The sequence below is a fragment of the Bos grunniens genome, chromosome 2 (assembly GCF_055505025.1).
Source record: "Bos grunniens cultivar Pamir isolate PY7600 chromosome 2, Bosgru_T2T1.0, whole genome shotgun sequence".
Taxonomy (NCBI): domain Eukaryota; kingdom Metazoa; phylum Chordata; class Mammalia; order Artiodactyla; family Bovidae; genus Bos; species Bos grunniens.
In genome coordinates, this window is record NC_141166.1 from 121,250,130 (window position 1) to 121,269,086 (window position 18,957).

General features: G+C 38.1%; 1 protein-coding gene across 8 annotated transcripts in view; it reads left to right on the forward strand.

The window, feature by feature from the left end:
* The window catches only part of UBE2E3 (ubiquitin conjugating enzyme E2 E3), a 92,155-nt gene extending 74,718 nt beyond the window's left edge, over nucleotides 1–17,437 (forward strand). For all 8 annotated transcript variants that reach the window (XM_086371161.1, XM_086371181.1, XM_086371189.1 and 5 more), the window contains 3 exons: nucleotides 10,609–10,741; nucleotides 14,809–14,956; nucleotides 16,799–17,437. In XM_086371161.1, coding sequence (XP_086227287.1) covers nucleotides 10,609–10,741; nucleotides 14,809–14,956; nucleotides 16,799–16,896 — 379 coding nt within the window. In that variant the 3' untranslated portion in view covers nucleotides 16,897–17,437. The remainder of the gene's footprint in view (nucleotides 1–10,608; nucleotides 10,742–14,808; nucleotides 14,957–16,798) is intronic.
* The last annotated feature ends 1,520 nt before the right edge of the window (nucleotides 17,438–18,957 follow it).

Here is an 18,957-nt window from a genome sequence, read left to right on the forward strand (position 1 = left end):
GAGAATATGCATTTAAGTTTCCTCTGTGTTTTTTCATGACTTGATAGCTTACTTCTTTTGAACACTGAATAATGTTCTACCATCTGAATATATTAATACCAATTTATTTATCCCTTCACTGACTAAAGGCGGTCTTGGTTGCCTCAAAGTTTTGGCCATTATGAATAAAGCTGCTCTAAACATCCATGTGCAGGTTTTTGTATAGATACAAGTTTTCAGCTCATTAAGTACCAAGGTGCACAGTTGCTGGATTGTGTGGTAAGAGTATATGCTTAGTTTTGTAAGAAATTGGTCAAACTGCCTTCTGAAGAGGCTGTACCATTTTGCATCCCACCAGCAGTTAATAAGAGTTCCTGTCGCGCCACATCTTCGCCAGTATTTGTTGTTGTCAGTGTTTGGGATTTTGGCCACTCATATCGGGGTGTAGTGGTATCTTGTTTTAATTTAGAATTCCCTAATGATGTCTTTACATTTTATATTAGATCTGTGATCCATTTTGAGTTTATGTTTGTGAAGGGTGTAAGGTTTGTGTCCAAATTTTATTTTTTTTACCATATGGATGAGTTGTCCGTAGCATCATTTTTTGAAAAAACTATCTCTGTTGCATTGTATTACCTTCATTCCTTTGTCAAAGGTCACTCGACTTTATGTGGGTGTGTTTTCTGGCTTCTGTTTTTGTCCAGTTGATCCATTTGTCTATTCTTTTGCCAGTTCCCCAGTGTCTGGATTACGGTTGCTGTATAGTAAGTCTTGAAGTTGGATAGTGTCAGTCCTCTGACTTCATTCTCCTTTGATACTGTGTTGGCTTTCCTGGGTCTTTGTGTCTCATGTAAACTTTATGATCAGTTTGTTGATATCTACAGAGTAATGTGCTGGGATTTTTTGATGGTTTGCATTGAATCTGTAGATGGAAAGAACTGACATCTTGACAGTATTGAGTTTTCTTACCCATGAACATAGAGTATTTTCCATTTATTTAGTTCTTCTTTGGTTTTATTTGTATTTATAATAGATGTATCAATGTAGTGTTTTAAAATTTAGTCATGGTAGATAAGGTCTATTCAAATAGGTCTATTCAGGTTATATGAACATGTTTTCTTAGTTCACTCTTCCCTGGTGGCTCAGATGGTAAAGCATCTGCCTGCAATGCGGGAGACCTGGGTTTGATCCCTGGATTGGAAGATCCCCTGGAGAAGGAAATGGCACCCCACTCCAGTACTCTTGCCTGGAAAATCCTATGGACAGAGGAGCCTGGTAGGCTGCAGTCCATGGGGTCGCGAAGAGTAGGACACGACTGAGCGACCTCACTTTCACTTTGTCTTAGTTCAAGTTCTTTCATTCTTGTAGACATAAAATTAAACCCATGCTTAAGTAAGAACTTTGTATTAGTAATTTTTAAATTTTAAATGTGTACTACATGCAGGTATATTTATCAGTTTAATGGTTTAGAATGGGACGCTCACCATTATATTAGTTTTCATAGTTATGTCCGTCTTATGTCATTGTTGATAGTCTTATCTCCTTGAATTTAATTCAGCTTATTTTTAGATGGCCATAGGGATAGAAACCATATAGATTTTAGTGCAGATCTTTGCATTTGGCTTAGTATGGAATTAAAAAGCCATGTGGATAAAAGAATTGTATTTTTTTAAAAAGGGATATGTATAAAATTGAATCTATTGTTAAGCATTTGAAATTTCTTATGGGGCACTCCAGTTCTGTGAAAGGCTAGTGTTTATGGCCCTTGAGTAACAGTAATTGCTAAATTAATACTCAAGCGATGAGAAAATGGATTTTGCTAAGATCAGTTTTCCTGCTGCTAATGTTTAAAATAATGTCAGTCGTTAACAATAAGAACAGCTGGTAACAGAAAATTCCCAGGTGCGAGTTTGTCACGCTTAACTTTCCACTTGCTTTTTACTTTTGTTTGTTTTGTGTAGAAGATGTAATAACTTATGGGAAACATGGTATTTAAAGGGAGGAAAGGAGAAAAACAATAAAATAAAAGTACTTCTCATTTTCTTAATAGTATTTAAACAAATTTAAGTCCTTAATTATGGAATTTAACAATTCATCTTCTTTTTGGTGTTAGCAAATAGTGAGATTTCAGTAAACAAAGTTCCTGTTAATTTTGTCTCTGATTTTGCATAATTCGACTCAGAACTGAAATGGATTTTACTTTCGCTGTATCAGTAAATTACTAAGTAAATGAACCTTTTCTTTCGAAATTAATTCAGGTTTACCCCACTATTTGAAAGTAGAGTGCTCCTAGGAAACCTTTGGTAAGCCTAAATGACATCAAGTGAAGAAGCAGTTACCTTAGGACATGTCTTGCTCACAATGCACAAAATAAATCAAAATAAAGCACAGATGCCCACAGACTCACAGATCAGAGCTACGAAAGCTTGATGCTGAGACTCAGAGTGTAGTTCCTGGGGGAGGCAGCTGTTGGTGCTGCCCTCACTGCTCAGGACGTGCCGCCTCCGTGTTAAATGCAAGTGAAGACTGTTCGCTATTTTCACCTCTCACCTTTTTTTGCAAAAGCAAAGATCCTCTTAAGGTCTCTTTTGGTTGATGAAAACAGGCAGGTCTTTCGTAAGAGCAGGCATAAAGTGGCATAAGAATTGCATAAAGTGAATCTTTAAAAAGTAGGGGATACCTGTATAAAGAAAAAGTTCCTTTTTCACTTTCTTCTTTCCCTTTCTCCTGCCATTAAACATGCTCCAAGATCTCCCTTTCATCTCCGCTTGGGCAGATCGCATAACACTGTAGTCACTTTGAATGATTAAAATACATCTGCTTTTCAGGGCATAAAAAGCCCAGCCCACTGAAAGTTAAAGAGCCTGGTTCACATCTTGCAGCCTCATGGAGCTTATATTCTAGTGGGAGACAGACCAATAAATAGTAAGTGAGAGGAATAGATAAATACATGTTAGAGACTGATGCTATGGAGAAAAATAGAAGGATGAAACGTGTGGAGATTGTGTGTGACATTTTAGATGAGAGTGGCCAAGAAAAGCCTCACTGAGAGGTGGTTTTTGAGTCAACAAAGACCTTAAGAAGGTGGTGGAGCACAAACCATGTGCATATTTGAGGAAGAGTGTTCCAGGCAGAGAGACACTGCTGCAGAGGCCCCAAGGTGGATATGTACATTATATGTTGAAGAAAGAGTTGTATAGCCAGCTGAACAAGGAAACGAGGAGCAGATAAAAAGGATAGCAGCAAATGATACAGTGCCTTTAGGTCATAGAACTTTAACACAGAACAAGAAGGGAAGCCTTATCAGGGAGGGTTTTGACCACAGTTACGTGAGCTGATTGACTACCGTGGTGGGGTTAGGGTCCCACAGGGAAACAAGGAGGCTACTGGAGTTACCCTGCCAATGGATGCTGGTGTTTTCAGTCAGGGTTGAGGTGATCGGGAGAAGTAGTAGAATTTGAGGTATGTTTTGAAGATAGCATCAATGGAATTTACAGATGTGGGATAGAGATGAGTGCTGTCAAGGGTGAGGTCTAGGCGTTTGCCCTGAGCATCGGCCAAAGTAGGGAAACTTGTAAGAGGAATCGGGATCAGGGATTCAATTTGGGGCATGTTAAACTTTTCAAAATTATTGGATTCAAAATATTAGATTTCAAAATAAAGACTGTTTAGTAGGCATTTTGATTTATAGCCCTGAAAATCAGTATAGAAATGTAGGCTAGGGATACAAATTGGTGGGTTCAGAGCTTACTGTTGCTATTGGAAGCCATAAAGTAGCAGATCAACAAAAGAGTATATGTAGGTAGAAAGGAGAAGAAGTTTAAGGACTGAGCTCTGGACTGGCAATATTTAGAAGTTAGGGAGATAAGGAATGGCAATAGTGATTGCCATAGTGATAATGGCATTTAGTGATTGAGAAGGAGGGGCCAAGAAAGTTAGGAGGAAAACCAGGAAGGACAGTGAAGCAGAGAAAGCACATCAAGGAGGAAGAAGTGACTAACTGTGTCTATAAGATGAAGATTGAGAAATGAGCAATTAGAGCCATGATGAGGTCACTGGTGACCTTGGGTGAGAGCCGTTCCAGTGGGGTGGTGGTGGTGGTGGTGGTGGGGTAAGAGCCTGTTAGAGGTAACTGAAATGAGAGCTGGAAGCAGTAGAGGAATCAAGGTTAGCTCAAAGATTGAGGAAATGGCATCTTAGTATTCTTGTGGGCATGATTCACCAGAGAGGGAAAAACTGATGATCCAGGATGGAGTATAGAATTGTTGGAGTGTTGTTCTTTTTGGAAAAGAGAGACTAAGAACTAGTGGAAAGGTGTCGTTAGGACCTGTCTTGAGATTGCCAGCATTTAGCACCCCTTTTCTACTCAGTTATGACGCCTCAGTGGCAAGTCAGCTACTAGCCTGTAAAATGTTGTGGTTGAATTAGACTGAAGTCAGTCGTATATCCAGCATGCCCCTGCCACCTACCCTTGACTCCATCTACCTCCCCGCTAACCTACATCTTGGTTAGCAGGTGGCACCTTTGTGAGAAAGGAAGAGGGAAAGGAGGCCCTTATTCCAGATAGGGCAGCCAACAAGGGCTGAGTTTTAGCCCTAACTTACCTTGTGCTGTGCTGAGTTGCTTCAGTCATATCCGACTCTTTGTGACCTCATGGACTGTAGCCCACCAGGCTCCTTTGTCCATGAGGTTCTCAGGGCAATACTGGAGTAGGTTGCCATTTCCTTCTTCAGGGGATCTTCGAAACCCAGGGATCGAACCCACATCTCCTTTAAGTCCTGTGCCTTAGGCTAGGTGTTCTTAGAACACAGCCATGCAAGACAGTGGCTGCTGCTGCTAAGTCCCTTTAGTCGTGTCCGACTCTGTGCGACCCCATAGATGGCAGCCCACCAGGCTCCTCTGTGCATGTGATTCTCTAGCCAAGAACACTGGAGTGGGTTGCTGTTTTCTTCTCCACCAATACAGTGGGGAAAACCACATTTCATATCCTGCTGTCATAACCAGAGCCTTAGTGTCTTGTAGCAGAAATAGCCTAACTGAGAAGAAAGCAAACTTAAGAACCAGGAATTTGCTGTGGGAGTCCCAGCTCTTCTACCACCTGGAAGAGAGGATTTGAGATGGAAGACTTACTTTCTGTGAATTGGTTTCTTCAAGTGTAAATGGAGGGGTTGAGCTTCAACCAGATCCTTTTCATGCTGAAATTCTGTGAATCACTAAAGTATAGTAATCCCCAGCCATCTCAAGCATAACATAATTCTGCCAAAAACCAAAGAGTATCACTGAGGATATTCATTCAGTTTCTTTGGAGAATAGCTCTCCTTGTATTGCTCCCCAAATATTTGGGAAATTTGACTGAAGATTAAATTACACATAGTAGCACAGAAATTATAAGAAGAAATATATGTATAGCAAAACCATTGAAGTCAATAGAGATTTATTCAGATTTCATCCAAATTCTATCAGAATGTTTTATAGCTATGGGATATATGGAAAGTTATTTAACTCTCTGAACTTTAGTTTCCTCATCTAAAAAATAGTGATATAATAATTGTATGTTTTATAGATTCGTAAGGAGAATTCAGTGAGATGTGTACTAGGTGCTTTGAAAAATGCTTGGCTTCTTATGAAGTAAACCTTAGCTGCTGCTTTTATCACTGTCATTATTGTCGTCAGTGTGTGGAGAACTTGTATGGTTTAGAAGCAGCTTAGTAAAGCAGCTACACTGTAAAAGTCTCACACTATAGTTTTATAATGATTACTTTGAGTCATCAAGGGAAAAATTAACTTAGAAAAGGAAATGTCATTGAATCAGGTTAAAATGTCTTCTTTTTATAAACAAAACTGGTACTTCAGATCAGATCAGATCCTATCAGTCGCTCAGTCGTGTCCGACTCTTTGCAACCCCATGAACCGCAGCACGCCAGGCCTCCCTGTCCGTCACCAACTCCCGGAGTTCACTCAGACTCATGTCCATCGAGTCAGTGATGCCATCCAACTATCTCATCCTCTGTCGTCCCGTTCTCCTCCTGCCCCCAATCCCTCCTAGCATCAGAGTCCCCTCCAATGAGTCAACTTTTCTCATGAGGTGGCCAAAGTACTGGAGTTTCAGCCCCAGCATCATTCCTTCCAAAGAAATCCCAGGGCTGATCTCCTTTAGAATGGACTGGTTGGATCTTCTTGCAGTCCAAGGGACTCTCAAGAGTCTTCTCCAACACCACAGTTCAAAAGCATCAATTCTTCAGTGCTCAGCTTTCTTCACAGTCCAACTCTCACATCCATACATGACCACAGGAAAAACCATAGCCTTCACTAGACAGACCTTTGTTGGCAAAGTAATGTCTCTGCCTTTGAATATGCTATCTAGGTTGGTCATAACTTTCCTTCCAAGGAGTAAGCATCTTTTAATTTCATGGCTGCAGTCACCATGTGTAGTGATATTGGAGCCCAAAAAAATAAAGTCTGACACTGTTTCCCCATCTATTTCCCATGAAGTGATGGGACCAGATACCATGATCTTCGTTTTCTGAATGTTGAGCTTTAAGCCAACTTTCTCACTCTCCTCTTTCACTTTCATCAAGAGGTTTTTAGTTCCTCTTCACTTTCTGCCATAAGTGTGGTGTCATCTGCATATCTGAGGTTATTGATATTTCTCCCAGCAATCTTGATTCCAGCTTGTACTTCTTCCAGCCCAGCGTTTCTCATGGTGTACTCTGCATATAAGTTAAATAAGCAGGGTGACAATATACAGCCTTAACATACTCTTTTTCTTATTTGGAACCGGTCTGTTGTTCCATGTCCAGTTGTAACTGTTACTTCCTGACCTGCATATAGGTTTCTCAAGAGGCACGTCAGGTGGTCTGATATTCCCATTTCTTTCAGAATTTTCCTCAGTTTATTGTGATCCATGCAGTGAAGGCATTGGCATAGTCAGTAAAACAGAAATAGATGTTTGTCTGGAACTCTCTTGCTATTTTGATGATCCAGCGATGTTGGCAATTTGATCTCTGGTTCCTCTGCCTTTTCTAAAACCAGCTTGAACATCTGGAAGTCACAGTTCACGTATTGCTGAAGCCTGGCTTGGAGAATTTTGAGCATTACTTTACTAGCATGTGAGATGAGTGCAGTAGTTTGAGCATTCTTTGGCCTTGCCTTTCTTTGGGATTGGAATGAAAACTGACCTTTTCCAGTCCTGTGGCCACTGCTGAGTTTTCCAAATTTGCTGGCATACTGAGTGCAGCACTTTCACAGTATCATCTTCCAGGATTTGAAATAGCTCAACTGAAATTCCATCACCTCCACTAGCTTTGTTCATAGTGATGCTTTCTAAGCCCCACTTGACTTCCCATTCCAGGATGTCTGGCTCTAGGTGAGTGATCACACCATTGTGATTATCTGGGTCGTGAAGATCTTTTTTGTACAGTTCTTCAGTGTATTCTTGCCACCTCTTCTTAATATCTTCTCCTTCTGTTAGGTCCATACCATTTCTGTCCTTTATCGAGCCCATCTTTGCATGAAATGTTTCCTTGGTATCTCTAATTTTCTTGAGGAGATCTGTAGTCTTTCGCATTCTATTGTTTTCCTCTATTTCTTTGCATTGATCACTGAGGAAGGGTTACTTTTCTCTCCCTGCTATTCTTTGGAACTCTTCATTCAGATGCTTATGTCTTTCCTTTTCTCCTTTGATTTTCACTTCTCTTCTTTTCACAGCTATTTGTAAGGCCTCCCCAGACAGCCATTTTGCTTTTTTGCGTTTCTTTTCCATGGGGATGGTCTTGATCCCTGTCTCCTGTACAATGTCACGAATCTCCATCCATAGTTCATCAGGCACTCTTATCTATCAGATCTAGTCCCTTAAATCTATTTCTCACTTCCACTGTATAATCATAAGGGATTTGATTTAGGTCATACCTGAATGGTCTAGTGGTTTTCCCTACTTTCTTCAATTTAAGTCTGAATTTGGCAATAAGGAGCTCATGATCTGAGCCACAGTCAGCTCCTGGTCTTGTTTTTGCTGACTGTATAGAGCTTCTCCATCTTTGGCTGCAAAGAATATAATCAGTCTGATTTCGGTGTTGACCATCTGGTGATGTCCATGTTTAGAATCTTCTCTTGTGTTGTTGGAAGAGGGTGTTTGCTATGACCAGTGCATTCTCCTGGCAAAACTCTATTAGTCTTTGCCCTGCTTCATTCTGTATTCCAAGGCCAAAGTTGCCTGTTACCCCAGGTGTTTCTTGAGTTCATACTTTTGCATTCCAGTCCCCTATAATGAAAAGGACATCTTTTTTGGCCATAAAATAGGCCATAATAGTAAGATTTTATAGTTCATGTATATCTACCTTAAAAATAGGTTTTTGAAACATACTATAAACATTTTGATTGTACCATCACATTTTCTCCACTCTTTCTGTATGAACTGTTTTCAGAGTGATTATTGATAGCATTGCTTGCTTAATGTTTACAGTCTATAGTGTATGTTTTTCTGAATTAAGATATGGTCAGATCATTTAATGTATGTTTAAAAGTCCTAATGTCATTGCTTTATCAATGTTGGTTTGCACTTATTTTAAATCAAACATGCGGATTATTTCTAAACTGACAATCGCTAAAAGAAGAAAAACATTATATCTACTTTAGGGCAGAAAGTTAAGTTAGTCTGTAAGGTTAGAGCAAAACAGAAGTCTGTAAGGTAAATTTGAAAAGTACTGTGAGTTTAGATTTTATTTATCTGTCGTTGTAGTTTATAAATGAAATGATGGTGTTGAACACAGTGTAATGTACTTGGGATTTAGCACCACCTAGCACTCAGAACTTGAGATACATTCGCACTAAAGGGAACCAGGGCTCCTTGAAGAAGTAGCAGATTCCAAGGATGGGAGCCTGGAACATACTGTAATGCTAAAAAGTAAGAAAATGCTTCCCCCAAAATGATGGTGGCCTATGATAAGGATACAAGGGTCATTTTGAAGATGTTCCCGTTGGCCAATTCTGGGATAATTTGAGCATCAAAATAATTAAATGCAGTAAGAATTCTAAATCGTTAGGAAAACAGATAAGAATCCATGCTGCTGCTGCTGCTAAGTCGCTTCAGTCGTGTCCGACTCTGTGCAACCCCATAGCCTGCAGCCCACTAGGCTCCCCCGTCCCTGGGATTCTCCAGGCAAGAACACTGGAGTGGGTTGCCATTTCCTTCTCCAATGCATGAAAGTGAAAAGTGAAAGTGAAGTCGCTCAGTCGTGTCCAGCTCTTCGTGACCCCATGGAACCTACCAGGCTCCTCCGTCCATGGGATTTTCAAGGCAAGAGTACTGGAGTGGGGTGCCATTGCCTTCTCCAAGAATCCATGAGACCTCACCAAAATAATACACATGTTCATACAGATAGGAGAAGAGAGGGTTCAAGCACAGATGTGAAGGAAATGCTGACCTTGGAAAATTATGATTTTATCACTATCATAGTAAAGTTCACTTTAGCCAGGAATCACAAGTCGATATTAAATCTAGGATAGAAGTGCTGATGAAGAGTGGTATATTTGCACAGTCTTAGGCTTCCCTCCTGTTGGTTCAAGCGGTAAAGAATCCGCCTGCAATGCAGGAGACACAGGAGACTCGAGTTCGATCCCTGGGTCAGAAAGATTGCCTAGAGGAGAGCATGGCAATCCACTCCAGTATTCTTGCTGGGAAAAATCCCATGAACAGAGGAGCCTTGCAGGCTGTGGTCCATGGGGTCACAGAGTTGGACATACCTGAAGCAACTGAGCACACAGGCTGAGTTTCCAAAGACTGCCTCTTGGTTGCAGTCGCGTAGTACTTGATCTGGATAATGAAAATTACCATCACCAATGTGCCTCTGGATATGACACCCTGGGAAGAACGCAGCATCACTTACGTTCTCTTCTAGCCAGGAATGTACTGCCTGCATATAATCGCAAGGAAACACCAGACAAGTTCATAGTGATGAGCATTTTATTAAAATAAGAACTGTGTTCTTCAAAAATGCCCAATATTGTCGTAGGCAAAGGAAGGCTGAAAGGCTCTATGTTAAAGGAGACTAAAGACACTGGACATAGATGGTCAATCTCAAGACTGGGATCCTGTATCTGGATGAAAATTGAGGGTTTTTGTAAGGCATAATTGGGTCAGTTGACATTATTTTGCAGATTGTAGGTATTGTACAGATTTTACTTTTATTGAAGTTGTAGCTATATTGCAGTTGTATTAGATTGTTTTAGGAAATGATACTGAAATATTTATTTCAGAATAAATATTCTGAAAGGACTGATACATTGACCTTCTCTCAGATGGCGTAGAAAAAAAGCACTTGTGTGTGTGTGCATGTGTGTGCGTGTAATTTAGAAGGGGGTGGAGAAAGAGAAAAGGAGTTGACTAAAGCAAATGAGCAAAGTGGAATTCTGGATAAAGTTTCTTCGTTCTTGTGATTTTTCTGTAAGTTAGAACTATTTGCAAATGTGTTTATTCACACATCCCTGCACAAGTTGGTTGAGGCTTATTTCTTTTATATTTATCTCGTACTGTTCTAGGTTGGTAATTTACCTTTGATACTTAACTGGTTTAAGATGCTAATATTCATAGATCACAGATACACACATTGATTTTTAATTTCTTTTGAATAGTGCTGGGCCTAAAGGAGATAACATTTATGAATGGAGATCGACTATACTTGGTCCACCAGGTTCTGTATATGAAGGTGGTGTGTTTTTTCTGGATATCACATTTTCATCCGATTATCCATTTAAGCCACCAAAGGTAAGAACCTAGAATTGCATTCTTAATACTTACTCTTTTCCAGAATCATTTATCATAAGAGTTAATGTGTGGATGAAGTTACTGTTTTTCATGGATTATGTGGAAACTCTTCTAACCAATGATTTTTAAAATGTGGTGGTAATTGACTTCTGTTTTACAAATAGCTTTGTATACAATCAGTGGAGAGTGTGTTAAATGTAAATAAAGGTATGCCACTTTGCATATCAATAAGCAAATAAATTATGGTATGAGAGAAAATAGCATATGAACCTTACTTAAGAAACCTGTTGGGATAAAAGGTAAATTTGACAGCTTTGGGAAATAAGAGTTAGGTATCTTGAATTTTTTGCTGAATACCCTATCTTTATAGATAAGCAAAAACTAGAAACCTATAACAAAGAAGAGGGAACTAATACTATTTAATATATTTATTTTGTGCCCACTGTAAGTATGATGCATTAATGAGAAAGAGAGAGGCTGAGTGAGAATTATGAGAGAATGAGAGAGGCTAAGTATGAATTATGTGGATAACAGCGAAAAGGGTTCAGTTGTGTCTTGTAATGACTGACAATTATTTTTAAAGTCTTAAACATAGCAGTTACTTGACTAGTTTCTTCTTCTGACTTCTCCCTGTAAAATGGTCAAGCCAGCATTTTTTAGCATCAGTATTAAGTGTGAGTCTAATGATGCTGTAGTTAGACTTATAAGCGGAGAAGGCAGTAAGATGTTGTAGAGAAATGTTAAGCCAGCTTTCATGAAATGTTTTTCTTTTCAATGTAGTTCCTTACATTGCTTCCATTATTTAAAGTATGTGTAACGATTTAGAGCCTGTGCTCACATGCCTGCCTGTTACGTGTGTGTGTAAAAATAATTTTTTTTATTCCCTCACTGAATAAGGTAACAACAGTTCCATCTAGTGGTATTTACCTCAAATTGCAGATACCAGGGTTCCTTATCACCTACAGGTATTTGCTCACAACTATAGCTGTCAGTTTTTGAGAGCTTTCCTAAGTGGTCCCATCAGCATCTAAGATTTTTAACTAATTGTTTTATTTAATGTTCTCCAGTATGTCTAGTATCTCTTGATAATCAGTCAAAGACAGTGACAAAACCCTCATGTTAATAAAACTGAAGATTGTATTCATACTCAGAATGACACATGTTAAATTCCAGCATATCATTAAGTATTTAGTTTGCCTTAAGTCCTTAAGTTTCCTGTATGATACAGGAAAGCAAAACTTTAGCAGAATAGCTCATGACTGTATCTGTAGTAATGCTTATTTCTACTTGCCTCATTTTTCATATTGGAAATTGGTTTTAACATGGTAGAAAAATTAGCAGAAAAAAATTTACAATATTTAGTTTTTATGAAATTGTTTTTATACATGAGGGATAATTTGTTAAAGGAAAACACATTTTTCTTAGCATCTATTAATGAAAATAGAAATGGACTATCATGCTGCTGCTAAGTCGCTTCAGTCGTGTCCGACTCTGTGCGACCCCATAGACGGCAGCCCACCAGGCTCCCCCATCCCTGGGATTCTCCAGGCAAGAACACTGGAGTGGGTTGCCATTTCCATCTCCAATGCATGAAAGTGAAAAGTGAAAGTGAAGTTGCTCAGTGTGTCCGACTCTTCACGTCCCCAGGGTCTGCAGAGGACAGGCTCCTCTGTCCATGGGATTTTCCAGGCAAAAATACTGGAGTGGCGTGCCATTGCCTTCTCCATGGACTATCATAGTTACATATATTTGATTTGTCATCATTGTTTTGGTTAATACAGTGTTTATTAACTTAGCACGTTAATTTTTTTGTTAAAGTCTCAATATTTTTATTTTTTAGCCCTTAATGTTGATTCCTTCCTCTTCCCTAAGATATCTTATATAGTGTTTTGAAGCATTCTTCAGATCTATAGTTGGACAAGTGAAAAAGAATAAAACTTCTGCTGTTATCTTGGTTTAGGTATAATTGCTTCTCTACAGTTCTGCTTATTTTTGAAGTTCAGATAAGGTGTTGTTCTTCTTGAAGAATAATAGAAATTTAATTCTTTTCTGTTCATTGTTTAAAAGCTGAAAGTATTCAAAATATTAATCATGTTTTGTAAGCTCTCTATTGAGTAGTCAGCTGTCAATGATATGAACATACGTTATTCCCATATTCTAGAGCAGAGCCGGTAGAAATATAATGCAGGCTACATGTGTCATTTTTGATAGAAATAGTGAAATTGACTTTAATAACATTTTACTTAATCCAGCATGTCCAAAAATACTGTCATTTCAATATGTAATCAGTAGAATTATCATGAATGCCCTATTTTACATTCTCTGTCTGGTATTGAGTCTTTGAAATCTAGTGTGTATTTTATACTTTTAGCCCATCTTATTTCTTACCAGCCACATTTTAGGAGTTCTGTGTAACTAGTATGTACTGTGTTAGAACAGTTCTAGAATTATATACAGTAGTTTTTTCTTATCCTCAGAAGCAGAATTCCAAGACCCTCAATGGATGCCTGAAATCACAGATAATACCAGACTCTATATAATGCTGTTTTTTTCCCATGCATAAATACCTATAGCAATGTACTATGATAAATGTTACAAGATTGTGGTCCCTCTCAAAATATCTTGTACACATTGAATGTCTTTCCCATTGTAACTAAGCACTTGTGGCTGTAGCTTTTGAGGCTTGAGGTACAACAGCAAAACTAGCACAAGTTCCCCCCGCTCCTCCCCTGCCTTTTTTTTTTTTTTTGGAATTTCATGGATAAAAGTCTCATTCTTACCATAGATCTTAGCAACCTCAGAGTAGAATTTGTTTTCCTGCCCTTGTTACATTGAAAACTTTCATCTTTTCACTCAACACAAGAACTTCATGGCTTCTCTTTCCAGATCTGAATTGCCAGCATCACTGCTCTTGAGCTTTGGGGCAATTATGAAGTAAAGTAAGGGTGACTTGAACGCAAGCACTGCAGTACTGCAGCCGTTGAGCTGATAACCAGGATGCTACTTAGTAGCCTGTGACTGGCAGGATTGTGCTGAACACCCAGGCAGGGCAGGACAGTACAAGACTTCATCATGCTACTCAGAACAGCACAGTTTAAAACTTCTAAATTGTTCATTTCTGAACTTTTGCATTTAATGTCTTTGGATCCCAGTTGATCTGAGGGGTCTAAAACTGGAACTGTGGAGGGTAAAAGTGTAGATAAAATGGGTACTACTGTAGTCTTTTCCTCCTCCTTCCCCACTACACCAGTGTTTTTAATTATGCATCCTTATCAGAAATACACATTTGAGGGCTTTACCCATTTTCTTCCCAGACTCCACTTGGGAGATTACCAGTTCCAAGGGTTCGGGAACTATCTTTTCTATTTTGCAGTTCTAAATTAAGAATTAACCACTGAATTTGTGATTGTTTTGAAATTTGCCACTATTGTTTCTATGAGTTATTCTCTTCTTTTCCACATGTTTCAAGGATATAATGGTTTTCCTTTATTCAGTAGTTTAAGACCTTACTTGTTTTGTTTGACTGTCTTATTCTAACAAGACAGTGAGCCATTTGGGGAAATTAAAGTCTGAGAAATAGAAACACTGGTGATTTCACCAACCTTCTGCAGTACTTTTTGACACATGGCAAAAGATTAGTGATGAGTTGATGGCCTTTTTTTTACTAATGTAACTTTAGTTTTATGTTTAAAAAATTCGTCACTACTTTCTCTCACTTTTGGCACCAAAACGTTTCTTTTCTCCCTCATTTCCTATTTTTAAACAGGGGTGTATGTGTACATGCCTGCACATACATATATTGAATTACTGTATCATTTATTTAAACAATTCTGCACCTCGCTTTGTTTTAAAAGCAATGTAGTTCCTGCTATACTGGATAAAAACAAAACTTCCTGCAACTGAATTAAAGAAAATAATTTAATTTTGCTATTACAAAAACTAGTGTTTGATTAGCTCTTCAGTTATATGCTATTTGCTATGATCTGTAACATGTTCCACTTCATTTTTGCTAGTGAGAGTTTTGGTTGGTAATAAAGCTTATCTGTTTTTAATGTCGCTGCCCTTAGGTTACTTTCCGCACCAGAATCTATCACTGCAACATCAATAGTCAGGGAGTCATCTGCCTGGACATCCTTAAAGACAACTGGAGTCCTGCTTTGACTATTTCAAAGGTTTTGCTGTCAATTTGTTCTCTTTTGACAGACTGCAACCCTGGTAAGTAGATTTTTATTAACACATTCAGTGAGGTTCCAAAAATCAGTGCATTTTTCTCAGTTAGCTTAAGGCCTAAGGTGAATTTAAGAAGTAAATGCTATTGGTAGAAAGATCAGCAAAAAACACTTTTTGAGAAGCTTATCAATGCCATTTCAAATAGAATAGACCAAAAGTTTGACAATAACTTCTTTAGTTTGTTAATGGTGTAAGTAAGTGTTAGTCACTCAGTCGTGCCCGACTCTTGGTGACCCCATGGACCGCAGCCCACCAGGTTCCCCTGTCCATGAGACTTTCCAGGCAAGGATACTGGAGTGGGTCGCCATTTCCTTCTCCAGGGGATCTTCCCAACCCAGGGATCGAACCCAGGTCTCCTGCACTGCAGGCAGATTCTTTACCTACTGAGCTACAAGGGAAGCCGTTGTTAATGGCTTACTACCCTGTAATTATTTTCTCCCTGTCATTGATGAACTCCCTATTTTCTGAATTACAGAGTTGTGCAGACCCCTTCTGATGTGAGTGTTTCTGACAGCATCTCCTCTTGCTCCTTCCCTGCTGTCATGTGCTTGCATGCAGTCAGCTGCTCAGCAATGAAGGGCTCCTTGTTCTCCCTTCCATCCTTTTTGGATTATGGTTAGCTTTATTAGATGTGGTAATAGTGGATATTAAAATGATAACTGATGAGAGAGTTAGACTAGATTATGATTATTAAAATTCAGGGATAAAGTCATTAGTGTGTAACTTTTAAGAAATGCTTAACTGCCACACACGATCTTTCATGTGGGTAGCTGACTTGAAAAAGTAATGTATAAGTGTGGGATTTCACATGTGATATCTTGTAAACAAATAGACTTATTTTTTCCTAAATATTTAATCAACCACCAAAGGCTATTACTGTTATTTTAGACCCAGCAGTTGCATATGTACCATAGAGAGAGAGAGAGATAGTATAGGGATATGTAGAAGGATATTCATTGTGGCATCATTTATTAAAGCAAAAGATTGTAAACAACCTTCATGGCCATTAGCAGAGGATGTAGCTTAAAGAGGTAGCTCTGTGTGAATTAATGGAGAAAACTCTCGAAGATACATTAAGCTAAAAAAGCACAGCACTGAAAAATAGGCAAAACGATAATATTCTAAATGCTTATAAATACATATAATGTCTCTGGGTAGAGATGCTATAAATCATTTGCCAGGAAGAGAAACTTCTAAATAGTTGGAGGCAGGAAGGAAGAGAGCTTTTTTACATTTTACTGGCTGTTGATTGATATGCTTCAAATTTTGTACCACATCTACATAGTGGACCTTCTTGAAAAACAAGCTCAAAATAAAATTTACGTCTCAGATTCAGTTTCCCGCTCAGAATATTATTTAAAACAAAATGGCAAGTAAGTTTTCAAATGGAGGTAAGGATGATGATTTAAATCATATTATTGTACAGAATAAAAGAAATATTTCATTCTGAAAAGCCTTGCATCATAGGATCTGCATTTGGAAAAATTAATTTTTAAGTATCCATAGGAAGACAAATACTGGCACACTTACTTTTCAGTAAAATGCTAAGGGTGAAAAATAGTTTTTATATATTAAAGATGCACACATTTTTTAAAAAAATCACACATTTTAAAAGCTTTATTATTAACTTTATTTTTAAAGAGGCTTTTCTAATTTGAATATTAAAATATAAAGATGATTATGTTACTTTAAGCATTTTTCTTTTTGAGAAATTAGCTATTATATATCAAGATGCTGCTGAAAAATCAACATTTCAGTTCCAAACTGCTAGAACTGAATCGTTAAGACACTGTATAATATCTTCTAATGTTCTTTCCACTTTTCCAGCGGATCCTCTGGTTGGAAGCATAGCCACTCAGTATTTGACCAACAGAGCAGAACATGACAGGATAGCCAGACAGTGGACCAAGCGATACGCAACATAATTCACATAATTTGTATGCAGTGTGAAGGAGCAGAAGGCATCTTCCCACTGTGCTGCAGATCTTTATAGCCTTTACAATACGGACTTCTGTGTATATGTTATACTGATTCTACTCTCTGCTTTTATCCTTTGGAGACTGGGAGACTCCCCAAAAAGGTAAATGCTATCAAGAGTAGAACTTTGTAGCTGTAGATTAGTTCTGTTTAAAACGCCTACTTGCAAGTCTTGCTTCTTTGGGATATCAAAATGTATTTTGTGATGTACTAAGGATACTGGTCCTGAAGTCTACCAAATATTATAGTGCATTTTAGCCTAATTCATTATCTGTATGAAGTTATAAAAGTAGCCGTAGATGATTAGGAATTATGTCATTTGTATTAAACCCAGATCTATTTCTGAGTATGTGGTTCATGCTGTTGTGAAAAATGTTTTACCTTTTACCTTTGTCAGTTTGTAACGAGAGGATTTCCTTTTACCCTTTGTAGCTCAGAGAGCACCTGATGTATCATCTCAAACACAATAAACATGCTCCTGAAGGCATAGTTTCCTGTCGTAATATTTTAAGTCAGTTTTGTTAGAAGGCGTGTCTGAGATGATTGTTGTTGAAATAAAAATGTGAATATGAAGATTGACTACGAAGGACTAGTACAAATAAATCATTTATTAAATGGAAAACATTTCAAATCTTATAAATGTGTAGAGTTTTTGTCCTCTAAGTCCTAATGAGAGAATACATGAGCTTAAATATACAGAAATACATTTTTAACCATTGGTCTCAAAAACACATAAAGCTCTACTTTGATGATGTGACATCAAAATAACATAAAATCCTGGCTTAAAAGATTTGATATCCAAAATGGTGACTTCTGTCCACCATTGGGCAATATTGTCAAATAACTTTAATCCGGTATCCCTTCTGTGTCTTTCATGCATTTTTTTTTTTTTTAACTTATCCTGTTCCTGAGTTTTCATGGTGTTTTTTGGTGTATATTATCATACTTATTATGGCACTTGCCAAGCAGAGATAGCTGGTTGAACACAAACTTTCGTCTATCCTGAAGGTAGAATAGTATTCCAGATTAGTGTGCAGATGTAGCATTAATTCTCAGTTGAAAAAATAGAGAATTTTAAGGGTTTACAGGTTATATGGATTTCTTCTTTCTAGTTATAATTATTAAATACTAGATTTCTTACAGGAGTTAATTTACTTTTCAATATTTAGATTGGTCAGCAGAGTATAAATGTTTTCCTCTGGTTGGGATAGTTATTAAGGTAATTTCCTGGTCATGCTGCAGGTTTGTGGAATATGGGGATATGTCTTATCCATTCCAAAAGTTGGAAATAGAGTACCATCTTAAAATGTGTAGAATGAAACTCTTAGCATAGAAGTACGTTGCTCCAAGATAATAAAGCAAAGCATTTCGAATTGTACATAGCCTTACAAAGAATGATGGACTCCTGCTAGAGTACTTGTCAGTAGAAGTCTTAAACCAGCGTAAAATAAAATCACGCTTTCACTTAACACCCCTACTCTCCAAATAACTCCTCGTTACAAAAGTACACCAAACAGGCTTAGGCCCGTGAAAACCTCTGAGCCTTGAATATTAAAAGCAGTAACTAATAATATGAACTGGAGTCAAGTCAGTGTGATGAGAATGGGGATTTTTTATGTAAGCTCTTGAGGATTTCTATGTAGGTGAAGGGTAGAAAGTAGTTTTTACCCACTTCCACCATTGTACGTCCTGTACCCTAGATTAATAAACTCTCGATGCCAGAAAAGTGTTCATCATACTGAATATCAGGATATTTGGGGGATGCGATTCTTGAACTTCCTTCATTTGCTATGAGCCTGTTTACTACCATCAACCTGCTTACTTGCAGGTTTTGTCCAGTACTCACCTGGGACAGAGTGGAAAGAATTGGTGACATAAAAATATTTGTGGCTCTTCCACGAACTACCTTTGTGGCCTTAAATAAGACACTTTCAATTTTTTTTTTGTAAAATACAAGTTAATTTAATTATTTCCCTGTTCTCTCTTAGTCTTTAAACTCAGTCATTCTA